The following is a 15,488-nucleotide window of genomic DNA, read 5'->3' on the forward strand; positions in this document are numbered from 1 at the left end:
TGATAAAATGTACACAGCATCCTACCATGTCCTACATTTCCTGCTGGATTGTCCATCTTTCATAGTTAAGGAGGTGACAGCCTTAGCCATCTGTGGGTCTGTGTTATGAAATAGAGCCTCAAATAAATGCAAAATGGGTTTGAGGCCTCCAAAAATAGGCCAAGAAACAGACCAGGATCTTGACTAACTGGACCGGAAGAGGCTCACCTAATCTTAGCCAGGCCACAATAATTGCCTGCTGGCTTTAGCCAGAGCTGAGTCCCAAAAGTAGAGAGCTGGCAAAATAGCACATCATGTTCACACATACTGTATATTAAAAAAAAAACAAAGTTTTAACTTGTTAACAGTTAATCCCTGGTGAACAAAAATGGGCAACAAGAAAGCTTTATAAATTTAAGATTAGGAAACTACAGTAGAACAAAGCAAAAAGAGTAAGGTGACCATCCGTCCCCCGTTTTCCGGGGACAGTCCCCTTTTTCGGACAACTGTCCCCACTCAGAAACATGTCCCCGGTTTAAGATTTCGTCCTCGGTTTCAGCTGGTTCACTTTTTTGAATATATCTCATCACCACCATAATTTGAACTCAGCACGTGTGCACTGTGTTTTGAAGGAGGTTATGCTTTACCGCATCCTGCAACTTTGCCGAGAAATCACGTGATAAGCTTTTGCTTTGTATTCTGTAGTGTTTAGAGTCCCTACTCGTGATCTGTAGATTCTAAGAGAGGCACACCATGCTCTGCCTCTGTCTGTGGCTGTGTTTACGCATGGCTTGCTTCTGGATGCGAGAGCAGCATGGAGGCTCTTTTCTTCCGCCTGTTGTTTCTGTATTTTGGCGCGGTGATCCCAGTGATTCAACATGAGTGCTAAAAGGAAGTGTCAGTTCAATGATGGGCTTCAGCGTGAATTTTCGTATTTGCGTCTGACCCCGGATGCTTCTTTTGTGATCTACAGCGTGTGCAACTCAAAGTTTTCCATCGGAAGTGGTGGGAGAACTTTAATCACGGAACACGAGGGGAGTAGTCTACGCTCCTCTAGTGCAAAACCATGTCCCCGGACCCCCCCAACCGTGTCCCCGGATTGGCCCAAAAAATTCTGGTCACCTTAAAAAAGAGACAAAAGGAGTTTCCTAAGAAGCAATCTTGCAGCAAGCAAGTCTAAAAACACTATCCATAAATCAGAATCCTTAAGTAGAAGCAAGAAAGGCGCATAAATTAGTAAATCCAACAAAAATAGCAATACTCACAAATTCTCTAACAATATACTAAAGGGTCTCCTGCTCCTGAGCCATTTCAGCTGACTTACTATAAATAGCCTGCTACATTTGTCTGATTTATATCTTTTTTTCATTGATTCTGCACATATAGGGAACATTTCGGATGGGTAAGATGGGAGTTCAATAATTTATCTACCTGACTATGAAAATAAAATCTGATGACCAAACTCACCTCATTACTTTTCACTGTAATCCCCCTTGACTTCACACTTAGGTCCACTTTAGAAGGATTCATCCTGGTCTTCCAGCCAACTTGTTATCATCTCCTTGAGGTCATTCTCATTGATGATTATTGGCCATGAAGGAATTTTTTCTGGTTTCAAATGAGAAACCCAGGGCTAAGACTATATGGTGCATGGTTAAGCTCTAGAAAACCACATCCGCTGACAGCAGCCTTTGCTTTTTGGTATTTATGAGACAGTGTACTGTTGTGAAGTAGCAACATGACTGCTGACAGTTCCCTGAATGTTTCTGCTTGATGGCCTCATGTGATGACTTCATTGTTAAAACTTGGGGGTCTTCAGTGACTGTTGAGGCATGTAATCCAACAGCAGAAAACCATTTGTATCCCAGAAAACCTTCACCATGATTTTTTCGACTGACTGCTGCACTCAAAATTTCTTGGTAGTGTGGAACCTCTTAAGCTTCCATTCCATAGACTCTTGTTTGGTGTCTGGCTCATGGTGGCGAAAGCACATTTAATCCTTTGTAACAATCCATGAGGAAAAGTCTGTGGAATTTTCCCAAAGAAGGTCCAAGTTCTCATAACTGTATTCCTAGAGACATGCTTTCTGATTCAGTGTCAGCATTCAGGAAACCCATCTGAAACTGACTTTTGGCATCCATTAATGAGTATCGACGATCGTGGAAACCGTACTAGCTGAAATGCTTGCTTCATAGGCTAGAACGTTAACCTTAACACAATCATCTGTCATAATCATGGCATCCACTTTTTGGCACATTTCCTGTAAAGATACCTCCAGAGGACAGCCTGTGTGGGGGTCATCATTAATCGCAACACCATCTTATAATATGAAGTATCATCAGTATACACAGAACTCATGGATTTCCTTTTTCTTCGCCCCTTCCTTTGTAAAGAATCTAATGACGTAACGCTGCTCCCAACCTGTCTTTGACTCACAGGCAGATATGTCTGTCATCCTCTCTCTCTGAGTGCTTCATATGAAATGACCTACAACTGCATGTGTGGTAATCAGCCCGGCTACAGACAGACACAGGACACACAGAAGTCCCAAAAAACACGTTTATTTTTCCTTTCTGCATAATGCACCAATTACCACAATAATCTCAGTCCTTTTCTTTCCTTTCCTTTTCTCTTTCTTTCCTTTCTCCTTCTTTTCTTCTGCCACTTCCACCCCTCTCCCACAAGCTTTGTCCTCTGACTTCCGACTCCGGCTCACCGAATGGAGTGAGGCAGCCCCTTCTATAGTTTATCCGGATGTGCTTTAGGTGTTTCCTGACGCTCTTCCTGCAGCAGTTCTGGGTGTGGAAGAAGTGCTGCAGTCCAGGGCTCCAGAGTTGTCCAGGCACCCACTGGAGATGACCACAGGCCCCAACAGGGCTGAGCTTCTAAGCTCCAAGACTGTGCTCCTGATGTGCTCCAGGGTGGTCGCCCTCTCGTGTTCCAGGGGAGGTATTGTCCCCAAAATATCACATGGGCATCCTGGTGGGGCAAGCTCCCCGGTCGACTGCCACACATGCTAAGAGATGTCCTGCTCTCCAGTGACAAGTTCAGAATTGGGACACAAATACACAATACGCAGATAAATTATACTGAACACCCCTTGTACCTGTACACTAATGCTGGATCAATACTATAAAATGCTGTCTACCATCTTTCACACCACTGTTCTGGTATCAAAATGATACTGTAGCAAACAGTGGATAACTGCCCCCTCCTACGCTGCTTCATCCCTCAGGCACACATGCACACTATCCACTTCTTTCTGTCTAGAGTCAGTGGTGACCTGACTACTACACTCTACTATCCACCAGCTTCACCAGTTTAAAGCAATTTCAGTCACATTTTCATGTAGTAAGCAGTGGTTGAAGTGTAAGCAAACAATAACTGATACTCTGCTTTCATTACCTTTTTGGCACATTACATATTTACATAATTTCATAATCGATTTGGGGGAGCCCCCTCAGAGTATTGAGAGCACCGTTTTATAAATATTATATCAAAGGGAGGGAGGGACTGGATTTTTGAGCACACTATAAATGCATAGTATATTGAGGTGCCCTTGTGGCAAACTCTGGGGTCCCTTTTCAGCTTCAGAACTCAAGGCACCAGTAGTAAACCAGTAACTGAATTTTGCACAAAGCTAGTATGTCATACCATCTTCTAAGCCTATTTAATTCAGAGCAGGATCACAGGGGACATAAGTCTAACCCAGCAAGAACAGTGTGCAAGGCAGAAGCAATCCCTGGGACAGGGCAGAACACAATCACAGACACACACACACACACACCGCACACCAACTAGGGTATGGTGCTGTTTTAATTCTTTGGTAGTTTGGTACTTTTCAGATAGATAGATAGATAGATAGATAGATAGATAGATAGATAGATAGATAGATAGATAGATAGATACTTTATTAATCCCAAGGGCTGGCAGCCCAACCCAGTCAGGATGCGAATGAGGGAAGGCAGCTTCTTTAGGGCACTGCCTCCTCTGAGATGCTAGATGGTAGCTCCCTGGGTTTACAGCAGTGCCTCGGATTCCTGCAGGGCAATATGGGACTTGGAGTTCTTTTTCTCAGCCCTGTTGGGTGCTATGGGTACCGCCAGGGGGTGCTGTGGAGGACTTATGTACGACGAGGTTTTCGACTTACCTGGAAGTGCTGGCAGGCTGGTGGAAGAGCAGAAGTACTTCTGGGTTGGCCAATATAAAAAGGGACCACCTTATACCCAGTCAGGGAGCCAGAGTCTTGCATGCTGGGAAGAGCAGAGGAGAAAGGTACAGTGAAAGAAGAAGAAGAAAGTGTTGCGCAAAATATATTCTAGTGGCAGAGGTGGTGGGAATGGTTTGTGAAGAGTTTTTGCTGAAAATAAATAAGATCTTTGTGTTTTTAACTCATGTCTTGTGTCTGTTGTGTTAAATTGGTGGAGCAACAGTGCCCTCTAGTGTACACACACTATTGTACAAACTCATACCGGTTTTGTATTGCTTGCAATATTTTTAATTTGAACAGCCAAACACAAAAACCATAAATTAAAAATGGAGTCCCTTTAAGCTACAGAGTTAAAGAAGACTTTTATCTATTATACATTATCGGTCAACAGCAAAATGTGCTGCTTTTGAGTGACTTAGCACCATTCTTTCTCCAATACTGACCATACATGGCAGAGCACATTTTTTTCCATTCAGAAATATGTTAGAATGCACTCCAACCAGCAGTCCAAGCTGATCTTACACATTTTCAAGAGAGCTTTCCTTGAGGGATTATTTCTTCATCCAACATTTCCCACACACAGGCTGTTAGGCTAATTGTGAATGATGGATTATCGCTGGTCGAGGGAAAGGCAGGACTCAAAAGAAATGTTGGGGTGCCCGCCAGGCCACTCTGGTTACTTGTAAAGTAAAAGAACCAAAAACTACAGGCTCTTGATAGCATGATGTATTAACAAAATAATCTTATAGTCAATGGCTTCAAATTGATTGGTTCTGAAGAGTGGTCCAGTTACAGGGTAGGAGCTCCCTAATCCGAGTAACTGATCTCCTGAATGAGACGCCACCTTATGGGAGTGCCTCACTTTTATAAATCCTGGACTGGCAGGGAAGGGGTCAGTTGTGCTCAGTGGGCATTCTCTCTCTCTGGGCTGTGGGGGATAAAAGAGATATGAGAGTCAGTGATTGCCCCCTCTGGTGTCCCAGGGTGGTAGTGCTTACCTCAGATGTACAAGCATGACAAGGTGCATGAGTTATTGCTTGAAATGCTCCTTAAGAAAAGAACATGAAAGACATCAGAGTGATGAATATTAATTACCCCTTAAAGCTGTTCACCAGTGTGACTGATGACATTTCAACTTCACTTCATTTATCATTCTGTCAATGACAGCACAGCTAACTTAGACTTCACTTGTGAAGTTTCTGGTATCTCTCAAATCATTTTTATGGAGAAATTCCTGTTATGGCTTAGACAGCTTCTTCAGTTTATTCCCCAATAGATAACATTCCACTTTGTTTATATATTGGTTGGCCATACTCTCTAAACCATTTTCTATTCTCTGGAGTGAACCAATTTTTTGAAAGTGGATGTAACTTAAAAGTTCAAGCTTGCCTGAGGAGTCTGAGAGGCTGTTGAAATATATTCATGACAATTAATTTATTAATAATAACTCAACATATATGTCACATTTCTCTAAAATGTGAGCCATCTAGCTAGAACCTATTCATTTTACATATGAGATAAGAAAATGATTAAAACCATAAAAGTTGGAACAGTCTACAAACCCTTAAACTCCTCGGCAACCACCAACTAATTCCACTTCTAAAGGGTGAGAGAAAGGTAAGTGAGATGGTGTTATATTAATTCATCCATTAATCTATGGTCTTAATATGATTAATATTCTGGAAAGTATACAGCTGTTGTTAGAGTTACAAAATAAATGTGAAGTAAGAAAAAAATCCTGTGTTGTTCTGCACTAGTTTGGACAAAGATTACTTTACACTGCTTACTATAAAAGACTTCAAGGTGCACAGTGTCTCAGGGCCTAGCACAACCACACTGCCTCACTTATTCAGCATCTTGGTGTTAAATGGTGAGCAGGATGATCGTCTCTGGTGGACATGTAGGTTCCCCCGCTACGCCTGTGTGCATTTTTCATCAGGTGTGCCACCTTTCCTCCCACGTCCCTGAAGATGCTAATAGGAAGTACTGAATTGATCTGTCTTGGAGTGCATGTAATGGTCCATTGTTTCCCCCTTACAAGACCACCTTCTGCCCTGTGGCCAATGCTGACATGATAAACTTCTGTCTTCCCTATGCAGCTAGCTTTGATTAAGCAGGAGAAGGAATGCCACAGTTCTTTAAAAAAAGTTAACCCTCCTTACAGGAAATGATTGATAATAGCACAGACTAATTGACTTGTCATGCATGAGAATTAGTAGGACTAAAGAGAGAGAGCACTGGCTGGGTATACAATAGTCAAGTCAAACGAGGAACTATTATAAATTGTCCTGCCAAGGTAAGACCACCCTTTTTGACCCTGAGGTTTTTTGATCTTTCAAGTGGTAGGGTGCGAGACGAGAGATTTCCCAGGAACACCAGCCTTGTGCTCAGTGCTACCCAGGATAGAGTCCAAGAAATTGGATCAAGTCCGGTGGAGAAATGTTTTGCAATGTCACATTTAACTGGTTCATCGCAAAAACAAATCTGAATGTTGACGACTCAGTGAGTGAGAGACAAGTAGACTTGACAGGTTGTTTTCAGGCAGGAAGAACCATTAAAACGTAGAAAGTAATGGCAAAGTTCACTTTTAAGCCAGGCATGGACGCTTACTTAATACAGCCATTAACCACACAACTCTAACAGTCTTAGATTCATCTTTCTGCCACCATTTCAAAGCAAATACCTTCAAATCCATATGTTCTAACAATACTGAAGACATTTTTAAAAGATCATGGACTTTAGGCTATGTCCCCCCATCACCCCTCCTAATAAGCATCTGTGGTTCAATAGTCACAAGTCTGGAGGCCTTCAAGTTGCTGGGCATTACAATTGCTCTGAATCTCAAATAGGAGAAAAATATCAACTCCATTATTAAGAAGGCTCAGCAAAAAAATGTATTTTCTAAGACAGAAGCCAATATTGCATCCTGTATGACTGCGTGGCTTGAAACACTGGTTCCCAACTGTTTCTATGCTCCCTAGAAAATTATTTATGTTCACACCCCCTACAAAAATAATCACTTAATCACTTACTGGTAGTAGTTTGTACTCATAATATCAACTTTAAAAAAGTCCCAAACCAGTGGTACCCTACCTCTTAAATTCCCCTAAAAAATGTTTGATTTACGTTCACATCCCCTACAAAAGTAATAAATCACATTTGAAGATGAAATAGTCAAATTTGTCATTTTTGAACCACATAAAATACTGCAGGTGAATGAATTGAACTCAAAAAAGTAAGCTTTTAATACAAAGTTTAAAATTTTAATATGAAATGAGCAAATTACTTTTATACATCTCAGTAATCCTGTAAATGTATCTGTCCCCTATGAAGCTTAGATCATTGATTGACAATCCAGGGGTTGGGGTGTCCCATGAAACATCAAGCGCTGTGAGAAAATGATATGTGATCAACGAGTTTGAGGGAATGGGACATCCCCATGAAGCAATGGGTAGCGGTGAGTCGATAAGCAATAAAACATTGTTGACGTGCATTGTCCCCCAATAACGTTTGCACTACAGTTTATAAACAGACGCTCTGCACATTTGAAACTGCTGCACTACTGCCAGGACTGCCAGTAGGAGTGATGGGCTGAGCATAAGCAGCAATTGTTGCTCTCAATTCAGTCTTCCTTGTCCCTTTTGGCAAAGCTCAAAATGTGATATCCCGTGTAGTGGGAAGTGGCCCCAGCCTACACTCTGGACATCTGATAGTTCATGAACCGAACGGGATCAAATGGAGAGATGAGACACAGACAAAAATTGAAGGGTGAATGGTGCAAATTTATTTACAAGAGTGCTGTACACAAAAAAATGTAGTAGTGTCAGGTGGGCTTTGAGAGACAGTCCTTCAACCCTGACTCTTCAAAAAGAAATAAAAAACAAACAAAAAGGAAAAATATGGTGTATTTACAAAAAACAGTGCACTCCTACAAAAACTACACACACACGCTCCAATAATGAAGGTTGTCTTCTTTTATCCCTTGTTCAAGACGTTCCTCCAGCAGGAAATAAATATGCACAAAAACAAGTGTGTGTATATACAAAAACAAAACAATTGCACCAAACCCAAAATCAAAAACTATCCCAGCACCAAATAAGCATATATACCTCCACCAAAAATAATCACTAGGAGATATATAACTCTATATACAAAAGAATATATGCAAAAGCCGCCGAAATTACAACTGCTCCTACAAATAGCTCAGCAGTGCTTATTCCTACCTCGCTCTTAGGTCCACTGACGACCCCTGTTGGCCGGTAACTCCTTAAATATAACCGGCAAGATTGTCCAGCCAATCTGCCAACACGTCTACTTCATGCACCTATCCCGGTAGACGGTAGCGCATTCACGCCACACGCCGCGACACGCCCCGAGCAACTATGTATTTAAAACCAAACGTCGCGCGCGCGTATAAGCCCTCCGGTACAGCCAACGGCTATGCTGAGCTCAAGCACGACCGTGGTTGACTCACCAGTAAGTAAAATCATTTCTCTAACATTATGGGATCCCCATCTCTGACTCAATCAATCAAATGCCGGCTTTCTCTTTTAGGCGCGCCGCACTTTAAACCGCCTGCACTAGGCAGGCTGCGAGGACACCGGAGTGTAAAAATGAACACATGTGGCGGAGCCCGTACTGGCCATTATACCGGCCCCACGTGTGTCCAACACCCCGCGCCTCACAGCGCTCACCCGCTAGACGGCCACGCATTCCCGCGACAGCGCCCTGAACACACCAACGGTAAGTGCACTTACTTATAGCGAATATAAATGCTGCTACATACTTAAATTTGGTAAGACGCGACCCGCGCATTACCACACAAAATTAGTGATGTTTCACAATCAGGGCTTGCACTGAGATCAATACTAAACTCCACCTTCACTACAGATCATTGCACGGTTCAAATTCCACTTTCTTAATAAAAGTTATTCACTTTTACAAACACTCCATCCACAGCAAGTAACCCGTGAAAAGGCACATTTTTGTGGCTCATTCACAAGTGACAATTGTATGTGCAATGCCGAATTATTTTTATACCATAGAACAGGAGTATTAACAAATAGAGTAAATGGCCAACAAATGATGGCTAAGACACCAATTGCACCACACAATGTCAGACAACGCACCTCACTCAGTTTTGGCAAATCTTTTTGCAGCCATCCTTTCTGCTGCATCCCCTGAAATGCCACCTTGCATGATCGTGATATGGAACAATCACTGTTGAAGACAAAGAAAAACTTCAGTGCTATCATTTGGTCAGCACAGAAGATAACTGGCTGTAATTTGCCCAAGATCTTTAAGAGCAAGGAAAAACATAAACAAATCCTGATCCTTGCCATGTTGGACCTCAGTTCTTTCAAGCTCTACCTTGTGGGAGACATTACAGGGGTACTGTAGGTTGAAACAACATGGCATACCATTGTTTGTTTTCTCTCATTATGCTCATTATATTACAGTTATTGTTAGCTTATACGTTAAGAATTGGTGTTTTGTAATACCCATCTTAATAAAAGGATATGTGTCTGTGTATATGTATGTCTGTCTGGTTGCTGTGCCTCTTTCATTCCAACAGATGGCACATCACAAACACTACCACATTACCAAATGGCATATAACAGAGATATAGGCATTGCAGTATGCATTCCAACAGTGGTACATCACAAACATTTGTAGTAAAACACCATGTCAAATTGCTTGTGTACTCTTACTTGGCCCAAGGCGGCTCTCGGCATGCTACTCATTCCCTTATGGACATGGTGAGAACTGTGTCTGAATACTTGATGTCAGGCTGGACTTTCACAATGGAGCAGGGCAGCATCTTGTCACCATTACTGTTTATGGGTTTTCATGGACACAATATCAAGGTGCAGCTGATGATATGAGGACTGTCCATTTGGGGAAGCTGGTGAAACAGTATCTAAATCTTTTGGTTTTCCAGTCAGGCTACATCCCTGTCTTCATCTCTGGTGATGAGCTGTGGGTAATGACTGAATCAGAATAAGTGGTAGGAATGAGGTGTCTTCTTCACAGGGTGACTGGGCTAACACTTCATGATAGGGTGAGAAGTTCAATGATTCAGGAAAGCCTTGGAGTAGAGTCGCTGTTCCTACAGATCAAGAGGATCCAGTTGAGGTGGTCTGGGGATGCTGTAAGGGTGCCCCAGAGGTGGCTCCCACTAGAGCTGCTTTGAGTTCGTCCGACAGGGCAGAGACTCTGCAGCAGACTCAGTATATACTGGAGGGATTATATCTCTTGCCTGGCTTGGGATCATCTGGGAGTTCCCCAAGAAAAGCTGGAATCCACAGCTGGGGACAAATTTTCCATGCTGCCCTGATTGGCCTTCTGCCACTATGACCCTCATCAGGAAAAGCAGTTTTAAAAAATGAGATGAAATGAGACACTTACCAGGCTAAAAGTTGTTCAATTCCAGCTTAGTACAGAATTGTGCCAAATAGCCTCAGATCTTTGTAACACCTCAAGACAGCGTTTCTCAACCTTGATGTATTTGTGACCCGAATTTTCATAACAGTTTTAATCGCACCCCCCTAACTTTTTTTGAAAGGAGCCTACTAATACCAATTTTTTCTTTTTTAATTAATGATATATCATAGATGCTTATTTTATTATACCTACTTAACTTTTATCGACATTTATCTAATTCTATATTTATTTTTCTAGTATCAGAATGTAGTTTAAGTTAATTTGTTTTGATTTCAATAGATGTATTTTTCATATTTTTGATTCTTATTTTCTTTTTTTCACATCTTCGTGCCCCCCCTAGGGGCCCGTCCCACAGTTTGAGAACCACTGGCTCAAGAAATGCTAGTGCCACGAGGAAAATTTGCAGAATGATTAAAAAAATAGCAGAACACAACGTGAATTTTGTACTCAGTGGGCTTTGCTTATTTCTTTTGGCCAAAATATTTTCCAGCATTGTAACATATTAAATGAATTTTTGATGTGATTATATTAAAATTAAATTCAGTAAGTGACTGTTTTTTTTTGTTTTGCTTATTTTGTTGTGCACACTACCACCATCATTATTGTGAATCTCGAATTGCATGAAAATATTTGTTCTCACTACTTATAAAATGTACAAATCTGCAAATTTATGCAACAAATTTCAATATGTAAATGTGCCTCTTCATATAAAGTATAAACAAGCAACTGTTCAATACTGTGTTCTACCATTTTCTTTTATTTACCTTCTAGTTTTGCATTGGACAATGGATTCAAAAAAAAGAAGGTCATCTCCGAGAGTTCATGGTCCAGACCTGAGTCCTTCTCCCTCTACTTCAGAAGAACACATTGTACCCGTCAAGAAAAAAAAAGTAAAGTAAAAAAAGTTTAATTGCTTTAAAATTTACAAAATTAGATATTTCCCTGTTGTACTTTTCTACATAATTTGTTTTACTGCGCGATCCTCCCTAGTTTCCACGTGAGACCCATTCTTTATTTTATGTATATTATATATAAAACACCACCTCCAACCACATTTCCTTTGGCCTCCCGCTTTAATCTTTCACCTCCATTTTCATTGAGTTTTTCTTGGTCTTTCCTTCCACATAACCAAATCAGTAGTCCGACTCTCCTCAGTACACCATCTGTTGCCTACACACCAAATGTTCCTCTGAACTTCACATTCATTTTACTCTCATTCCGTGATCCATCTGATTATTCTTTCTTCGCTTTATATTCTACTATCATCAGCCATGACCCACTGACAAAACAGCTCGTCACAGAGCTTCAGTGCTGTCACAATGCTATGCTAACTGGCAGTCAGTGCAATAAATGCATCTTTATCCGCACACAGCATGCTACCCAAATAGCAGAACTTCTTGAAACTTTCTCCAAAACAACTCCATTGTGCTGAAGTCTAAAAATGAAATTTACTACACCAACATTCTGCACTCACCTCACACACTTCCTTATAGAGAAAGGGGGCCCTGACTCCCAGCAGACAACCCTTCACACACCCCATACATTTTTAATATACACTCTTGATCAAACTATGTAGTTTCTCCTAACGCCTTTACCACACATACTGCATGGTCATGCCTCCTTCACCTTCATCTCCAACTATCGTCTTGGTCTTTCACCTTCAAATGAACTTTCCACTTCAGTATCATCTCCTCCAGCTTTGCTGTGATTTTTGCCAGCAATACAAGATTCACCTCTTTGATCTATAGCACCCCCTTAAATACGTTTCTAATTACCACCTCCATTATTATCATGAAAAGCTACATTCTGTTCATCAATTTACCTTGAGAGGGGTTATATTAATTTGTATATTTTCCTCTTTTACATGTCCTAACATTAACTACTTAGTGCAAAGCAAATCGTCTCCATTGGGTACTTATTCTTATGAAATATTAACTACAATTAACCATAGACCTCCAACTACTACAGCTATCAACAGTACATCAATCTAGAAATTTCTTTCCCAGAAGACCCAGCTGTGATGATGCACGTTAGAGGTCCATGAAAGTGTGCATGTTTTAAATGAAAACAATGCTCTGGCATAGTTGCTCACGGTTGCAGGGCCGAACAGCCCAATGGTGTTGATGGGGAAACTGGCAGATCATAAATTTATGTGCAGATGTGCTCAGTTCAACCAGTTTCCTCATTAGAACTCTGGGGATCATATTCAAAGCACCTACTTCCCACAAGGGATTAAAGGAGCCTGGGAGAAGTGAGGGTTTTGTTTAAAAAAAATAAAAAGTAAACAAGATCTAGAGAGTGATCCACCAGACAATGATTGGAGGACAGTCGGGAATGTGGCAGGTAGCATGGCCAAGCAGGACAATGACACTTGACAGGTAGCATTGCTTCCTGTTGAATCTTAAAACTAGAGCAAGGGAAACCATCCACACTGAGAGGTCCTATACAGGGAGTGCAGAATTATTAGGCAAGTTGTATTTTTGAGGATTAATTTTAATATGGAACAAACACAGTGCTATCAGTCAATCCAAAATGTTAATAAACCTGAAACCTAAATGTTTCACAACGGAAATGTGAGTGTGAACATCATCAGGGGAATACATATGTGCGCACAATTATTAGGCAACTATTAGTGTGCAGATTTATTATGCAACTAAAGGAAAAATGAAAATTTTTCCATCTCACTTGTTTATTTTCATCTGTTATAGTGAGAATAATAAACAAACACCTCAAAATTTACAAATAAACATCTCTGACATTTCAAAAAAAATCAATCAATCAATCAATGACCAATATAGCCACCCTTCTTTCCAATAACAGTCATAAGCCTTTCCATTCATGGAGTCTGTCAGTTTCTTGATCTGTTGACGATCAGCTTTTTGTGGAGCAGTGACTACAGCCTCCCAGACACTCTTCAGAGAGGTGTATTGTTTTTCTCCCCCGTAAATCTAGCGTTTAAGAAGTGCCCACAAGTTCTCGATAGGGTTTAGGTCAGATGAGGAAGGGGGCCATGTCATTATTCCTTCATCTTTAAGGCCTTTACTGGCTGGCCACGCAGTGGAGAACTTCGATGCAAGTGATGGAGCATTGGCCTGCATAAAAATCATGGTCTTTTTCCTGTATCACTGTTTGAAGAAAGTGTCTTCGAAAAACTGGCAGTAGGTTTGGGAGTTGATTTTGAGTTCATCTTCAATGCAAAAGGTCCAACTAGCTCATCTTTAAAAATACCAGCTCATACCAGTACCCCACCTCCACGTTGGAGTGGAGCTCTGTGCCCATTACTGATCCACAGGTCCATCCATCTGGTCCATCAAGAGTCACTCTCATCTCATCGGTCCATAAAACCTTTGAAAAAAAATCTGTCTTCAGATATTTCTTGGCCCAGTTTTGACGTTTCAACTTATGTTTCTTGTTCAGTGGTGGTTGGGTTTCAGCCCTCCTTACCTTGGCCATGTCTTTGAGCACTGAACACCTTGTACTTCTGGGCACTCCAGGTAGGTTGCAGCTCTGGAATATGAAAGTACTGGAGGATAATGGGTTCCTGGTAGCTTCACGTTTGATTCTTCTCAAATCTTTGGCAGCTAATTTGCATCTTTTGTTCTCAACACGTTTCTTGCGACCCTGTTGACTATTTGCAACAAAATGTTTGATGGTTCTGTGATCACACACCAATATCTTAGCAATTCCAAAAGTGCTGCATCCCTCTGAAAGACTTTTTACAATTTTTGACTTTTCAGAGTCAGTTAAATCTCTTTTTTGGCCCATTTTGCCTGAGGAAAACTAGCTGCCTAATAATTCTGCACACCTTGATATAGGGTGTTGATCTCCTTAGGCCACACCCTCCCTCATTACACAAATACACATCACCTGACGTGCTTAAATCCAATAAGCATTCAAGTTAATACAGCTTGGAGTTGGAATATACCCATTAAAAATGATGATATGGTCAAAATACTCACTTGCCTAATAATTGTGCACACAGTGTATGTGCCAAGGGACAGTGGTGGGTGAAGGGAGATGGGTTCGTGAGATGGCCCTGGATACCGGGGAATGGTGGTGGGGTTTGAGCAAGTTAAATGGTTGACCACGTATGCTGGAAAGTATCCACTGCAGCTTGTGAGTTGAGATACAGGGATGTTGTATTAGATGGATGCCATGGGGCACAAGTTTTTAACAGACAGATCCTGAATATGTTTTAGAGCTCAGCTTTTAATCAGTTTTTGAATTTGTTTATTCATTTGGATTTTAATCCCCACATGTTTTTATAGATTTATTATTTATTTATGAGGATTGTACTCTTACTGATGTGGGCACTTTATTGTTTAGCAAAAAAAAACACAATGTACTTTGTGCCAACCCTCGTTGCTTGTGTCCTCATTGCCCAGTCCATCCTTGAGAAAGGCAACTTGGACATCTCACTGAGGTTTTATGGAGCAGGACTAAAATTAAAAGTAGAGAGTGTGAATGCAGATGTGTTTAGGAGTGGCTGGGTCACAGCATAGGTGGACTCCAGATTAAAATGGCTTGTTTTAAAAAGCAAATAAATAATCTATCATCAATGCTCTAATCAATTCTGTTTAATTTTAAATTGTAAAATAAAATTAAAATGGCTTGCATGCATTTGTGACAAAGCAAGGCTGAGTTTTGTAATTATTGCAAGCATTGTAGTGCAAACACATCCCTGCTCATAAAGGATGATGCACTATATTGAATACTAGTTGGTAGGGTTGGGCAGATTGATACCACAGTAATCGATATTTCAATACTCAAACTGTACTCATTTGGTATCAAATACAATTAAAAACACTGATTACTATTTTTTTCTGTAAGATACAGTAACAAGGTTCTTGCAAAG

At 41.0% G+C, this 15,488-nt stretch overlaps 1 protein-coding gene across 1 annotated transcript in view; it reads left to right on the top strand.

Moving 5' to 3' along the window:
* Positions 1-8,824: 8,824 nt before the first annotated feature.
* LOC120519070 (E3 ubiquitin-protein ligase TRIM39-like) overlaps positions 8,825-15,488 on the top strand; it is a 32,241-nt gene continuing 25,577 nt past the window's right edge. The window contains exons 1-2 of the mRNA XM_039742159.1: positions 8,825-8,932; positions 11,405-11,523. Coding sequence (XP_039598093.1) covers positions 11,419-11,523 — 105 coding nt within the window. The 5' untranslated portion in view covers positions 8,825-8,932; positions 11,405-11,418. The remainder of the gene's footprint in view (positions 8,933-11,404; positions 11,524-15,488) is intronic.

Source organism: Polypterus senegalus, chromosome 18, assembly GCF_016835505.1.
Source record: "Polypterus senegalus isolate Bchr_013 chromosome 18, ASM1683550v1, whole genome shotgun sequence".
NCBI lineage: Eukaryota > Metazoa > Chordata > Cladistia > Polypteriformes > Polypteridae > Polypterus > Polypterus senegalus.